The sequence below is a fragment of the Portunus trituberculatus genome, chromosome 43, assembly GCF_017591435.1.
Source record: "Portunus trituberculatus isolate SZX2019 chromosome 43, ASM1759143v1, whole genome shotgun sequence".
Taxonomy (NCBI): Eukaryota; Metazoa; Arthropoda; class Malacostraca; order Decapoda; family Portunidae; genus Portunus; species Portunus trituberculatus.
The window spans coordinates 25,886,342-25,901,689 of NC_059297.1; the positions used below are offsets into that span (position 1 = coordinate 25,886,342).

Consider the following 15,348-nt stretch of genomic DNA (forward strand, 5'->3'; position numbering starts at 1 on the left):
AATACACACACATACACATTTCATTACATGGATAAAGATATGATGAAAAAAATCATCACAAGCATGATACGCCCAAGGCTGGGATATGCAGCAGTGGTATGGTCTCCGATCTCTAAAAAGGATATAAGAAAATTGGAAAGGATACACTATATTGCTACAAAGATGGTGCCGGAATTAAAGGACCTCACATATGAAGAATGACTGAAGGAAATAGGACTGCCAACCTTACAAGATAGAAGAGAACGTGGGGACCTAATAACAATGTATAAGATAGTAAATGATAATTGAAAAGATAGACAAAGAAGACCTGGTGCTGTTGACAGAAGATGGAAGGACAAGAGGACATGAAAAGAAGATCAGGATGAGGCAGTGTGTGAAGGTATATATATATATATATATATATATATATATATATATATATATATATATATATATATATATATATATATATATACTGTAGAGACTTGACACCCGAATGTCTTAATAGTTGAACTTTTCAATACTTGAATGCAAAAGATTGATTCAGTACTCAATAAAATACCTGATAGTCGAACATCCACACACAATTGTACACAAAGGCTCCTGGCCTCTTCTTCCCCCACGACCCACCCCCCGTCCACCAGATTTGCTGCCATGGTTGTCAGAATAACATTTTTCATTTATAAACCTACATTAACACTAAAGGTTTATTAGTGGTGAAAATATCTGGTAATCAAATGGTCGCACACATTGTCATAAACAAAGCTCTGGCCTCTTTCTCCCCGTTGCTGCTATTGTACTGTTCTGATACCAGTATTACTGGTAATAACGAAGCAAAATACCAGTATACCGAATACTGGTGTGCATCCTGGTCCTGCCACAGTCATGAGAAAAATAACATTCTGCGCTGTCAATAGTTTTCATTTCAAAATTTGTAATGGCACTAAAGAGGCTTATTTTGGGTTAAGATAAAGAATCTAGTGAGAATGCAAATGTTAGTGAGCCACATCTCTCCACTAGTGGGTTCACAGGAATCACCCCAGACATTTTCATGGATGGTGACTCGACCTCTGATGAATAGCCTCCCTCCTTCTCCCATCCTCTTCTACATTATCCATCACCAGGCTTCACTTACAGTATGTACAAATCAAAATTATAAATTTTTACAAACTTAAGGTTTTGCTTTGATTAGAACAAATTATGTGATTTATAGGTATCGAGTCAAACTTTTGGTACTCGAACACCCATTTGGAACTAATTAAGTTTGAGTATCAAGTCTCCACTGTATTTATATATATATATATATATATATATATATATATATATATATATATATATATATATATATATATATATATATATATATGGTGGTACCTTGACTTGAGTTTAATTAGTTCTGTGATGGAGCTTGTAACTCAATTTGCTTGGTCAGACAAAGGAAATTTGGCTAAACTGCACAAAAAGCACAAAATGTTAGCAACACAAAAAAATGCTTCTGTGGCATATATATATATATATATATATATATATATATATATATATATATATATATATATATATATATATATATATATATATATATCCTCTTGACAGAGGATGAGGTCTTGACTCCCAGACAAGGAACGGTGTACAACTAATATATTGGGAACACACACACACACACAAAAGAGGGCAAGAGAACATGCAAAGAAGATTAGGAAGAGGCAGTGTGTGAAGGATATTAGAAAACACAGTTTTCCACATAGAATGGTTGAAAAGTGGAATGCAGTGAATGATGAAGTTGTTACAGCATATAATGTGCAGAACATTTAAGAAAAATTAGACAAGTGGAAATATGGAGACAGGACACTATGAGCCCCGCATGAACCCTGTACAATACAACTAGGTGAATACACACACGCGACTTTACCCTGGAGACATCCTAGTGGCAGACAAGAAAGAACTACTTATCTTCACAATATAAACAGAAAAGCATATTCAATATTTGATGAGCAAAGCTACCTAATTGAAAATTCATTAAGTGATGATTTATTGCTAGACTTAATCAAACCACAACAGATATCACCTAAACATAAAGATGGTAATTTTCCATACAGAGAATGTTTCTCCTTCCACGAAGAAGCAGTACAGGGTATGGAGAAATCATTCTATTGGTTGGTGATGTACACCCTTCTCTTCAGACAACATCAAGGAAGGCTGTATGTCTGATTTTTTTTCCTTTTCTACTTTCTGCTGTCATATTACATGTCTCTATGTATTATAACCTGGTCAGGTTATGGTAGCCTATTCAGGTTATCATAAGCATATTCAAATTACCATATATCTAAAAAAGTAAATAAATAAAATAAATAAATAAATTGAAAAGGTATTAGCAGCAGTGACCGCTTTGCCTGGTAAAGCCCTGTTTTTTTTTTCTTCAGCTCCGGATAATTCAACTTCAAAGTAAATACAGCAGAACTGTACATTAACAAACCAGTAAAGAGTAAAGAAGTTATAGTTTCCCATTTTCAGTGAATGCAGCACAGGATGATGCCTCGACGTCTATACGTGCATCATCTTGTTTCTATCAATATAATTTAATTTTGACACAATTTGAAATCACCACAAGGCTAAAGAAAGCACAGAAACAGAGCTTTTTATCCCAGAAAGAATTCCCTAGGCTCAGCCCTCAATGTTTTCAGTCCCAAGAAATGCCCCTGGTTAGCAGCAAAAAAACCACTCAAGAGCTTGAAGCAATACACTGTCCAGGAGATAACACCAAAGCTAACAGTAGCAAGGGCTTACTCTTCCCACAAAAGGGGGCCCTATAAGATACTTATGAGGAAAAGGAAAGTCCTCAGGAGATGGTGGAGTTTAATGCCAGTCTTACAGTATGTCAATTTAACCATTATATATACCCTGTAGATGAAAAGAAAACAAGGATAAGTGTACATAAGTGAGTGAAGGTGTTCTAATTTATTTAATTTTTTTTACACCTTTTATCAATTTGATACATTACGATAGTACAGTGGATCCCCTGGACCTTGAACTCATTGAACCTCGTACAATTTGGACTCCAACCAAAAAATTCAATAAATTATATCACCAGAGGCCAATAAAAAATCAGACCTTGGCCAGCTGATACTGGCCAACAGAGGTCGAGATGCATTAGTTGTACATCTCTGTTTGTTATGGTTGGGCATAGTCACTGTGGCTAAGTCAACCATTAGTATCATAATTAAAAACAAAGTTGCTATGAAAACAACCAATGTTGCCAAAGGATCTTTTAATGCCCAAGCAAAGATTCCTTCACTGAAATCAAAACTAGTTGGAACTATAAGGTCTGTTATGCCCTGCATGTGTATGTAGCTCCCTCACCACCATCTACACACACTATAAAACTTGTTGCCAAAAGATAAGTAATATCCATTTTAGTTCAATTTACATTTACCTAGATAAGAATCTAAGGTCTTGGAATGATTAGAATCATTTACACTACGCGCCAATGAATTGTTTGCCGTGACACCACAGGTGGTAGAATGCACTTAGAATGGAGAAAACATAAGTACTATAATACTTACGAGGAAACTAGTAATTGATGGGCTTTCCTCCTTATACACTTTAGAAGCCATGAAGGAAGAGATTCAGCCAGGTTTTTGAGGGTTATTTGATTTAGATTATGCCATTCCTCCTTGATGGCCGTCCGCAGCTTCGTTATGTCGGAGATATCCCTCCTCTGCAAGCGCCTCTTCATGATGGACCAGATGTTTTCAATAGGGTTCAGATCAGGGAATTTGGGTGGCCAGTCCTCCAAAAAGTCAATCTGGCAGTTCTGAAGCCATGTCAGGATGGATTTTGCCCTGTGACATGGAGCTCCATCCTGCATGAACACAGTAGCATTGCACATTTCAAAAGACCCGGGCAAAAAGTCACATAAAAGTTCCAAATAATTGTTCTGATTCATGTTTTCATTTCTTGGCAAAAACACTAAATTTCCTACACCATGATACCTGAAGCAGGCCCACACCATCACTGAATCAGGGTGCTTTTCAGTCTGAAATATAAATTTTGTGTCAAGTGGGTCACTCCCTGGTTGCCGGTACACATGCTTGCCATGGTTGCAGGACACCGTGAAAACAGCTTCGTCACTCCATAACACTTACTGCCATTTTGCCATATCCCACTGGAGATATTTAGTGGCAAATGCAACCCTAAGCTCTTGTTGCCTAGGGTGGTGAGTGGCTTCTTGAGAGCGCGGTGTCTGCGGAACTCAAGGTCATCGTGCAGGCAGTGCTGTACCGTCCTCACAGACACTTGCCCGAGCAGCTGAGGGTTTTGTTCTTTTAATTCCCTTGCTGTGATTTGAGGAAAAGCATCCACCTGACGCTTCACAACATTTATTGTGCATGATGAAGTTTTACGTCCTCGCCCAGGCCTCTTTTTCTGTTCTGGTGTTGCCACCCCGCCTTCCATACGAAACTTTCGTATCCACTTTTGCACACATCTCCTTGTAACACCCACAATCCTGGCTATTTCTCTCACTGGCCTTACTGCCTTGTGTAAAGACAAAGTAACTTTTATCTGGTCCTTTGTCAAGTCTTTCTTGCCTTCCATTATGAAGAAAAGGTGAGTTGTGTCAAGGCGTATCTGCTCAAGTTACAGGCGGAAAATGAGGCGATACTCTTACAAATGTTTTATTAATATCTGACAAATGTCATCTGACAGTCCATCAATGGTTTTCATGGACTGCTTGTACTTTAAACATGTTCCCAAATGCATGATACCTTGCATAAATCAATATGGTGCCATACTACAGGAAATTATCTTAAGGCCCTCGCGAAGTGATCTGTTGTGAAGTGGCGAACAATTCATTGGTGCGTAGTGTACATTGTTTCCTATGGGGAAAATAGTTTTGGATCTCAACCAATTAGGTCTTGGAACAGCCTTCAGGAATGCATTGTGTTCAAGTTCTGAGGGTCCACTGTAACTAGAAATATGAAAAACTGTGCATCATTTTAATGGTAATAAGCTGTTCTTTAAAAATATGAAAGTAATGGCAGCTGTATCCTTCCTGTGAAAAATGATATTCCTTTAATTTCTAAATTACGGTATTATAGTGATGATATTCAGTATTTTTTAAGACTTACAATACAATGGGTAGCATCTAGAAAGAGGACTATATTACTCTAGTCTTACCTTGTTTTATCCGTAAGTGGACACAAGACCTGTTCCTCCTTCTGAGTTAAACTGCAATTTTATTTTTATCCTCTGCTCTGCTTGTATTTATTGATCAGGCAGCAATTAGAGCAATTATGTCATCACTAAAAGAAAAAGCTGGAAACAGTCAATAAGTTAAATGTCTTGAGAAGGGGCATGTACTGAACCAGAGGCTGCAGTAAAGGGTGTATCAAGTAGCCCCACGTGGATCAAGCTACAGCTCAGACACCCACATGCCTCCTACCACTTGGCTAGTCACAAGGAATGACAGAGCTGTGCATTCACTGTCATTTACACTGTTGTATTCTTTTTCACCTGCATTTATATCTGTTTCATCATCACTGTCATTATCACTTTTATCATTACATATAAACAGTTCATCACTAACATCATCATGTATGCTTGAGCCACAGGAACAACTTGCTGTAGGTGTTTCGTTATCTGCCAGTACACTGTACCGTAAATTCTCAATAGAGCAATGTCATGTTGTTGCCCTACAAACCTGCAAATATGTAAACAAGCAAATAAATAGGAATGAAAAGAATGAGATATATGAAAAAAATAAATAAATACACTCGACCCTCGAAACAACGGACAAATGCGTGCACGACCCTGTCCGTAGATTGCAAAAGTCCGTTCTTTGCAAAAGTACATAAAAAACTGTATAAAATGTACGTAAAATACGTAAAATTTTCTAATTTTCGTATTAGTTCAAGCTTAGCAGCCACTGGAAGACCCTTTTGATTATGCTTCACTGGTTTACTAGGTTTAGGAGGCATTTTGGATAGGTTAAGCACTCGTGGGAAGGGTACAAAAAAGCCATGGTAAGCACTGGACAATGTTCGCTATTGGTTGAAAACGCACGGACTGAAAATTAAACATGGCGCCAACAGCTCATGACGCGACCAACCCACCACCTACCGGACAATAATTTGCTGGGAACGGACAATCGCGTATTTTAATATTTGTCCATAGATTAAACCGGACTCAGAATTTGTCCATAGTTTCTGAAATCCGTTGATGGGAGGTCCGTTGTTTCGAGGGTTGAGTGTACACAGAATAAATAACTTGAGTACCACAACACCTTTTATCCCCATATTCCTAAGACTTGCACAGATTGTCATTATTCTACATTCAAACAGGGAATTATGATTTGGACTACTCAGCTAATCAATTTTATGTGCATGGTGCAGATATAAGCAGGATAATATCACATTCTCAAGCAAACATGGAATTTGAATAAAGTCACAGACATAGCACACTTTGGTTTGCACTTTAGCTCCTATGGCCCATAATGGTTAAGGAAGTAAATCTTAGTAGAACTCTTGCAAAAAATAAAAATTATTGATTTTTTTATTCATTCTGCATAAATTACCCAAATGTGTACTAATATAGCAATATTGCAAGCCAAGTTTCATAACATTTAGATGGTAAATAATTGCAAAAATCAGTTTGCCTTAAAAGAATACATGATGCACCTTGAGCAAAGGTGATACAAGTTCCAAAAATTATATATAAAAAAAAAAAAAAAAAAAAAATGGCATCAAAGTTTTGTGAGTTTCAAAATTAAATATCTCTTCATTAAGATAGAAAGTAATGATTGTTATCAAAATATTGAGCATAAAAGACACAGCATTTCAGCAGGACATATTTAGGAAAAAACATTTTCCAAGTATTTAAGCATGTAATGCTTAAAATTAAAGCAAGTTAGTGGTACAATTGAACAACAATCAAGCAATCGCTATATCAAAAACATCATACATGATTAATAAAGCAAAAGCAGTGCCCTAGTCACAGAGACAATGCAAAGAATGCAGCCTACAGCTGATCCATTATTAACCACACACGGCGCATCGCTGCACAGGGCCACATCTCCATTTTTAGCATTTCCTTATATCATATTATGCTTGAAAAAATGATATAGTATCCTTGCCTACAATACAATAGTGTAATCTTTGGGTGCATGGGTGAAGGAAATTTCAAAATGATATCTATGGGAAGCCTCACATTTGCATAAGATGCAGGATGATTCTTTCAGCCATTTCCATAATAAAGAGTGCATCTTAGATGTCATCAAATCTGGTAAATGAGGAGGCTTCACTTTTCTTAAGGCTTCACATGGTGTGAAGCCTTAAGAAAAATTTTCTTCCTACTTTTTGGCCTCCTCATGGCTGTGTAGTAAGGAAAGATAAACAATGGAAATAAAAGGAAACAATGTATAAAAGATCAGAAGAATCCTTAAGCATATAATTATATACTGTCCCTTCATCATGAACGTTGCTCGCCTCCAGCAGTTGGTGTCTTATATACACTTACTGACAAAGAACAAATGTCTGGATGATATCAGTGAATAACATCATCTATTAACTTTTACCCAGGATATGAAATGGCATTAAATGGAAGGAGCTGGTGATGCTACCATGCCTTAATTTTTCAACTTTTGCTTTAAAACTTTGTCACAAACCAACTAAAAGATACACAGTCAAGGTTCGGGAGATTTAGGTCAAGAGAAAGAGTGAACTGTTTCCATGTCAGAGTGTTTCTGACACAGAAGCAAGAGTCATTCCAATGAAAATAATGGTAATAACAGGTCCCTTAAATTAGCAGAGGCAAAAAGTGCAATACTTTAGGCAATGTTGAGGATGAATATGAGCAATAGGAAAAAGACATAGATGAAGACAGAGTGATAGCATAAGTAAAAGGATTAGATGCTAGAAAAAGGTCAAGAATACTAGTTATATCTTTACGACAGTCAAGAATATGAGTAGGATGTTGCACCAGTTACTCTAACTCATGGAGGATAGCAAAGACTAACGGGAATGCTCCAGTTTATAAGGGAACAAATCAGTCGAGTGTGATAGAAATGGTGTATGGTAAGGTGCTGATAGAGAATAAAAAGAAAAGAAAAAATTCATTAACAAAAAAAAAAAAAAAAAAAAAAAAAAAAAAAACACACACACACACACACACACACACAGAAGATGCCATCCAAAAGGAACAGGGTGGTTTTACAAAGGATTGTGTAGACAAGATCTTTCCTAAATTGCATGACTAATTTTTTAGGAAAGTAAATCTTTTTTACTTTTGTGGATTTAGAGAAAGTATATATCTCGACAGGAAAGGACAATGGGATGTTCTGAAAGTTTATGAAATTAGAGCCAGGATATTAGGTGTAAATAGTTTCTATGTAAAGAGTAGGGCATGATAAGCAAGTTGGTGGTGTGATTGATTAGTAAAGAATAATTTGTTCAGATATGTACTATGAAAAGTGAAGAGGAAGGCCATCCCTAGAGTGGATAAATAGTGAAGAGAATACTGAATGAGAGGAGAATGACTGCAACAAGCATGAGTAACTGTGTGTGTGATAGAAGCAAACGAAGAGCAACAGTGGTGAGACTATTATCATATAGACCCAGTTACTGTGCAGAACACAGCAAAAAGTAAACTGGATGCGCCATGCTCACAGGGTTATGGTAGGAGCAGAGTAAGGGAATCTCATTATGAAGGGGCAGTGATAACCTTTGTATATATGTGGCCAGTTGTGTTATATCTGAGCTCCTGGACTATAATAATGATTCATGAGACTTTTCCTTTTCACTGAGGGCTGATGGTTCTAAGAGTGTGAAGGATGGGTGTCTGAATGGGGTTGCCTTGTCTGGGGCACCAATGTGTGTAGGATTGCCAGTCTAGTATATAAATACACAGAACTACATTTTGAAAGTCCACCATTAGTGTGTCTCTGCTTGGTCTTCATTAGTATATGTATTATGAAGACGAGTATCATAACTATCAGACAAATCTTAATTTGGTCAGACTTTTTACAAATAATTTCTATGAGTTACATTGTTTATTCAGTGTTTTTCCTTCATTTTCCCATAATATCCTTATTTAAAAAACCTTCAATGTGAAAAAGAAAAAATTCTTTCCATATCTTTTGCAAATACACAATTCATTAAAAGTATAATATTGCAAACCTGCTGTGATGTGTTTGTTGTAGGTTCAAACACCACATAACAATGCACATATACTGTATAGTGATTTGAAGTCCGCAGTAATCATGGAAAGTTGCAAGACTAGGTGCCACCTATTTTCCTTGATAAGAGTCTATATTAAATGTGTGCATCCATTACCATCACTGGCAAGTCTCTTAGACATCAGGTTATAGTTTGTCATTAATTGCAGTCAGGCTCCTTCCCAGCTCTTGGGAGGGGCAGGATAGACCTGGGTTCCCCACTACCCTCTCCAGCCATTGGTATATCACTCCTACAATTATAGACTGCCATTTCTTATTTTTACTTTAAGAAGAATGGGAAAGAAAATTGAAAGGAAAAGATGACAATTCTCTCTTTACATAAAGCATGCTTTGATTGAAAGAAAATATTGCAACAAATTTTGTGTAGATTAGCAATTTTCATGCAACTCATGATAGCAGGCACTTTTAAAATTCCATCCTGAATCTTGTTTTGAGTTCTGTCTGTGATCGAGGTATTCTCTACAAACTCATCTCTTATGAGCTTGTCTGTAGGTGTGGTCTTTCTTAAACATACAGAGATGGACACAAAGTTGAATTTGGGCCAGGTGACACAGAAGGTGCTGTCATGAGTAGTGCAAAAATGCTTCCTTATACAGACTCGTATGCTCCAATAATTTCTATTGATAAATAAATGCTTGATATAATGTGACATAAGGTATTTTCTTTCCAGTCACCTTCTTTCCAACAATCCTTGAAGTCTAAGTAAGAAGAGGCAGGTTATATAAGATGGCATACAATTTACCAGAAATGGGAGAAAGTAAGAGGGACCAACATCTTGACTCCCTCCAACATCTGTGAAGGCACTGACCTTGAAATCAGAGACAAGCTATAGTCTGATGCCTAAGAGGCTTGCTAGTGTATTATATAAAAATTACCAAGAAGTTCTCATATGGTGGTGGATGTTTGCATTTATTACACACTTATCAAGGAAAATAGTAGGTTAATCTAGTCTTGCAACTTTTTGGTTACTGTAGAACCCCATGAAAGTGCAGTTGTCCCTTGCTATCACATGAAAAGTTACTTTGCTGATACTTGCAAAATCTCAGCTTATAATAAACTTTAATAGTGCTCTTCCATATCTGCATTGAGGTATTAGTAGTACGGAATGTAAGAAGACAGTGCTGAAATTAATGTCAAGTAAATACAGTATAACTTCTCCAAAAACCTGAATGCCATCAATTTATTAGAGCTGTAAACTTATTTCTACAGTTCTTAGTGTTCATTGCTTGTGTATGTCAATATTCTTTGCTGCATTTCTTGCAAACCTAGTTATTTCACCTGTCAAACACAGTCCCATGTTCAAGGGTCTTTATTCCAAGCATGTTTCTTCAGCAAGAAATCTAATTAACAAAACACTGAAATTGGCTTAAAGAAATACAATGTTCTGAGTGTCTTCAGTGTCATCAGGAACATAAGATGACATGGCTTTAAAACAAGATGTGGTTCTAAAGTAGTGGCAGTGCTGACATTGTGGCTTGAGAGTGGCATTGCCAACAGTGTGGCTTGAGAGTGGCATTGCCAACAGTGTGGCTTGAGAGTGGCATTGCCAACAGTGTGGCTTGAGAGTGGCATTGCTGACAGTGTGGCTTGAGAGTGGCATTGCCAACAGTGTGGCTTGAGAGTGGCATTGCCAACAGTGTGGCTTGAGAGTGGCATTGCCAACAGTGTGGTTTGAGAGTGGCATTGCTGACAGTGTGGCTTGAGAGTGGCATTGCCAACATTGTGGCTTGAGAGTGGCATTGCCAAGTGTGGCTTGAGAGTGGCATTGCTGACAGTGTGGCTTGAGAGTGGCATTGCCAACAGTGTGGCTTGAGAGTGGCATTGCCAACAGTGTGGCTTGAGAGTGGCATTGCCAACAGTGTGGCTTGAGAGTGGCATTGCTGACAGTGTGGCTTGAGAGTGGCATTGCCAACAGTGTGGCTTGAGAGTGGCATTGCCAACAGTGTGGCTTGAGAGTGGCATTGTTGACAGTGTGGCTTGAGTGGCATTGCCAACAGTGTGGCTTGAGAGTGTCATTGCTAACAGTGTGGCTTGAGAGTGGCATTGCTGACAGTGTGGCTTGAGAGTGGCATTGCCGACAGTGTGGCTTGAGAGTGGCATTGCCGAGTGTGGCTTGAGAGTGGCATTGCTGACAGTGTGGCTTGAGAGTGGCATTGCCGACAGTGTGGCTTGAGAGTGGCATTGCCGAGTGTGGCTTGAGAGTGGCATTGCTGACAGTGTGGCTTGAGAGTGGCATTGCCGACAGTGTGGCTTGAGAGTGGCATTGCCGAGTGTGGCTTGAGAGTGGCATTGCCGACAGTGTGGCTTGAGAACAGCATTTCTGAAGGTGTGGTATGAAAGTGGCATTGCTGATGGTGTGGTATGGAAGTGGCATTGCTGATGGTGTGGTATGGAAGTGGCATTGCTGATGGTGTGGTATGAGAGTAGCATTGCTGATGGTGTGGTATGGAAGTGGCATTGCTGATGGTGTGGTATGAAAGTAGCATTGCTGATGGTGTGGTATGAAAGTAGCATTGCTGATGGTGTGGTATGGAAGTGGCATTGCTGATGGTGTGGTATGAAAGTGGCATTGCTGATGGTGTGGTATGGAAGTGGCATTGCTGATGGTGTGGTATGAAAGTAGCATTGCTGATGGTGTGGTATGGAAGTGGCATTGCTGATGGTGTGGTATGGAAGTGGCATTGCTGATGGTGTGGTATGGAAGTAGCATTGCTGATGGTGTGGTATGGAAGTAGCATTGCTGATGGTGTGGTATGGAAGTAGCATTGCTGATGGTGTGGTATGAAAGTAGCATTGCTGATGGTGTGGTATGGAAGTGGCATTGCTGATGGTGTGGTATGAGAGTAGCATTGCTGATGGTGTGGTATGAAAGTAGCATTGCTGATGGTGTGGTATGAGAGTAGCATTGCTGATGGTGTGGTATGAAAGTAGCATTGCTGATGGTGTGGTATGGAAGTGGCATTGCTGATGGTGTGGTATAAAAGTGGCATTGCTGATGGTGTGGTATGAAGTTGGCATTGCTGATGGTGTGGTATGAAGTTGGCATTGCTGATGGTGTGGTATGAGAATAGCATTGCTGATGGTGTGGTATGAAAGTGGCATTGCTGATGGTGTGGTATGAAAGTGGCATTGCTGATGGTGTGGTATGAAAGTGGCATTGCTGATGGTGTGGTATGAAAGTGGCATTGCTGATAGTGTGGTATGAAAGTAGCATTGCTGATGGTGTGGTATGAAAGTAGCATTGCTGATGGTGTGGTATGAGAGTAGCATTGCTGATGGTGTGGTATGAAAGTAGCATTGCTGATGGTGTGGTATGGAAGTGGCATTGCTGATGGTGTGGTATGAAGTTGGCATTGCTGATGGTGTGGTATGAAGTTGGCATTGCTGATGGTGTGGTATGAGAATAGCATTGCTGATGGTGTGGTATGAAAGTAGCATTGCTGATGGTGTGGTATGAAAGTGGCATTGCTGATGGTGTGGTATGAAAGTGGCATTGCTGATGGTGTGGTATGAAAGTGGCATTGCTGATGGTGTGGTATGAAAGTAGCATTGCTGATGGTGTGGTATGAAAGTAGCATTGCTGATGGTGTGGTATGAAAGTGGCATTGCTGATGGTGTGGTATGAAAGTAGCATTGCTGATGGTGTGGTATGAAAGTGGCATTGCTGATGGTGTGGTATGAGAGTAGCATTGCTGATGGTGTGGTATGAGAGCATTGCTGATGGTGTGGTATGAAAGTAGCATTGCTGATGGTGTGGTATGAAAGTAGCATTGCTGATGGTGTGGTATGAAAGTAGCATTGCTGATGGTGTGGTATGGAAGTGGCATTGCTGATGGTGTGGTATGAGAGTAGCATTGCTGATGGTGTGGTATGAGAGTAGCATTGCTGATGGTGTGGTATGAAAGTAGCATTGCTGATGGTGTGGTATGAAAGTAGCATTGCTGATGGTGTGGTATGAAAGTAGCATTGCTGATGGTGTGGTATGGAAGTGGCATTGCTGATGGTGTGGTATGGAAGTGGCATTGCTGATGGTGTGGTATGAAAGTAGCATTGCTGATGGTGTGGTATGGAAGTGGCATTGCAGATGGTGTGGTATGAGAGTAGCATTGCTGATGGTGTGGTATGGAAGTAGCATTGCTGATGGTGTGGTATGGAAGTGGCATTGCTGATGGTGTGGTATGAAAGTAGCATTGCTGATGGTGTGGTATGGAAGTGGCATTGCTGATGGTGTGGTATGGAAGTGGCATTGCTGATGGTGTGGTATGGAAGTGGCATTGCTGATGGTGTGGTATGGAAGTGGCATTGCAGATGGTGTGGTATGAGAGTAGCATTGCTGATGGTGTGGTATGGAAGTGGCATTGCTGATGGTGTGGCATCAAAGTGGCATTGCTGATGGTGTGGTATGAGAGTAGCATTGCTGATGGTGTGGTATGAAAGTAGCATTGCTGATGGTGTGGTATGGAAGTGGCATTGCTGATAATGAGGCTTGAGATTGGCAGCAAAGCATGTGGCTTGAGGCATGGCTGCTGAAGGTATAACTTGGAGCAAGGTAGGGGATAAGGCATTGAGACAACTCAAACCTTGGTGATGGGAAGAATTTATTCTTTTTATATCAAGTTTCTGTTGTTGCCCTCATCTGCTGGGAAAAAAAAAAAACTGCCAAACATTCATTTGAGCTCTCAGTATAATGTAAGTAGCTTGTGAATATGACTGCAACTGACAGGAAAGACACATGATAAAAGTTTGTATATATTTTATCATTGTTTTTGGCAACAGTGATGCCCTGCAACTCACAACAGCAAGGATGCCATCACTTGTGTCTGAAGGACTGTCTGATTTATCAAAGTGCATTGGCATGTGACTATTTCTTCATATTTATTAAAAATGCTGCACATTAACTCCTACCAAAATGACTAAGAGTGATGCACCATGACCAATCATAATTCAAATTCCAAATTTACAAGCATCTAAATCTATGAGAGAGAGAGAGAGAGAGAGAGAGAGAGAGAGAGAGAGAGAGAGAGAGAGAGAGAGAGAGAGAGAGAGAGAGAGAGAGAGAGAGAGAGAGAGAGAGAGAGAGAGAGAGAGAACCACCATTTGATGCCTTTGTAAGTGTCCAATTCAAACTGATAAATTTTGATATTTTTCACATATTTTGTAATTTTTCTGATAATGCGAGCAAAAAGCTTTCAAATGGATAAACCAATAATATATTTCTTTATGAGAATTACAGCTTTGTGTAATACATATTCTTGTTTCATATCATAGAACATGTCAGTTTAGGAGTGTATTCAATATCAAAGTGAAAAGCTTTTAACATGATAGCGGAGTTACACCATTCAGAGTTTGAGGCTTTGATATTTTATCCAAATTTTTCTGCTTTACTTATCTATACATACCTATCATTTTCAGAAGTTTAACTAAATATGCCAGTGATGGCCTCTTGTGGTAGTCCCATCCCATTGACCTATGCTTGCAAGAAAATCAGCATTCTCTATCTATATTGCCAAGAATATTTCCAACTCTGATTCTTGGAACTTTAAGATAGAAATATTTACTATGTAGAAAAGCTAGTAATATAACAATATGACCACTTTGCTTTTTCTCTTTTCAATTTCTTTTCATCATAATGCACCAAACATTCTTGCTTATCTAGATAAACTTGAATTAGCATAATATTTTGAACTCATATTTTTATTTCAATTGTTACATCATTATTTTTCCTCAAAAAAATTACTTGATTTCAAATAGTAAAAGACAATGAAATGCTGTCATTAAATGCTACCTTTTGATTTCTATAAACATTCATTTAATTCATGGATAGTACAGTGGAGCCTTGGTTACTGAACACCTCCCTTTTCATACAAATCTGTTTTGAAACAAAAGCTTGAACTCAATTGCTTGCTATACCATAATTCTGTCATGGAATAAATTTACTTATTTCAAATATCGACAAAACAAAAGCTGCCATTTATTACTAGCTTATAGTTTCAATAGATATTTCCTTTATCTTTATATATTCAGAGGAAAGAAACAGCGTAAAACAGTAATTCAGTCTTTGAAATACTCAAAGTATCAGGAGCGATCCCAAGTCATCTGTGGCTCTCAATGACCTCCCAACGCTACTAATAATGTACATC

The 15,348-nt window shown here is 38.7% G+C and overlaps 2 protein-coding genes across 6 annotated transcripts; both read right to left on the bottom strand.

Annotated features, from left to right (window-relative positions):
• Positions 1-2,818: 2,818 nt before the first annotated feature.
• Positions 2,819-12,924, bottom strand: LOC123518469 (mucin-12-like). 5 transcript variants are annotated; one of them, XM_045279308.1, is made up of 3 exons: positions 7,183-12,924; positions 5,564-5,677; positions 2,819-5,279 (listed from the first exon to the last, which is right to left on the bottom strand). In XM_045279308.1, the coding sequence occupies exon 1, from the start codon at positions 12,921-12,923 to the stop codon at positions 10,575-10,577; it is 2,349 nt and encodes a 782-aa protein (XP_045135243.1). In that variant the 5' UTR covers position 12,924; the 3' UTR covers positions 2,819-5,279; positions 5,564-5,677; positions 7,183-10,574. The 5 variants fall into 5 exon arrangements, with proteins under 5 accessions (XP_045135243.1, XP_045135238.1, XP_045135242.1 ...); XM_045279303.1 differs by having other exon boundaries at positions 2,819-2,877; positions 5,155-5,677; XM_045279307.1 differs by having other exon boundaries at positions 2,819-4,945; positions 5,155-5,677.
• LOC123518022 lies at positions 3,536-10,530 on the bottom strand. The gene is made up of 5 exons (XM_045278524.1): positions 10,487-10,530; positions 9,951-10,016; positions 9,612-9,768; positions 4,122-4,605; positions 3,536-3,990 (listed from the first exon to the last, which is right to left on the bottom strand). The coding sequence occupies exons 1-5, from the start codon at positions 10,528-10,530 to the stop codon at positions 3,536-3,538; spliced, it is 1,206 nt and encodes a 401-aa protein (XP_045134459.1).
• Positions 12,925-15,348: the final 2,424 nt, after the last annotated feature.

What these genes read in the sequence shown, in the direction of transcription:
- LOC123518022 (XM_045278524.1), bottom strand. Translation starts at nt 10,530, where the DNA reads ATGCTTGGAATAAAGACCCTTGAACATGGGACTGTGTTTGACAG. An exon ending in CTTACTTTCTCCCATTTCTG is followed by an intron (nt 9,769 to 9,950) that starts GTAAATTGTATG and finishes TACTCATGACAG; the next exon opens with CACCTTCTGTGTCACCTGGC. An exon ending in TTCAGGATGGAATTTTAAAA is followed by an intron (nt 4,606 to 9,611) that starts GTGCCTGCTATC and finishes TAACTTGAGCAG; the next exon opens with ATACGCCTTGACACAACTCA.
- LOC123518469 (XM_045279308.1), bottom strand. Translation starts at nt 12,923, where the DNA reads ATGCTCTCATACCACACCATCAGCAATGCTACTCTCATACCACACCAT.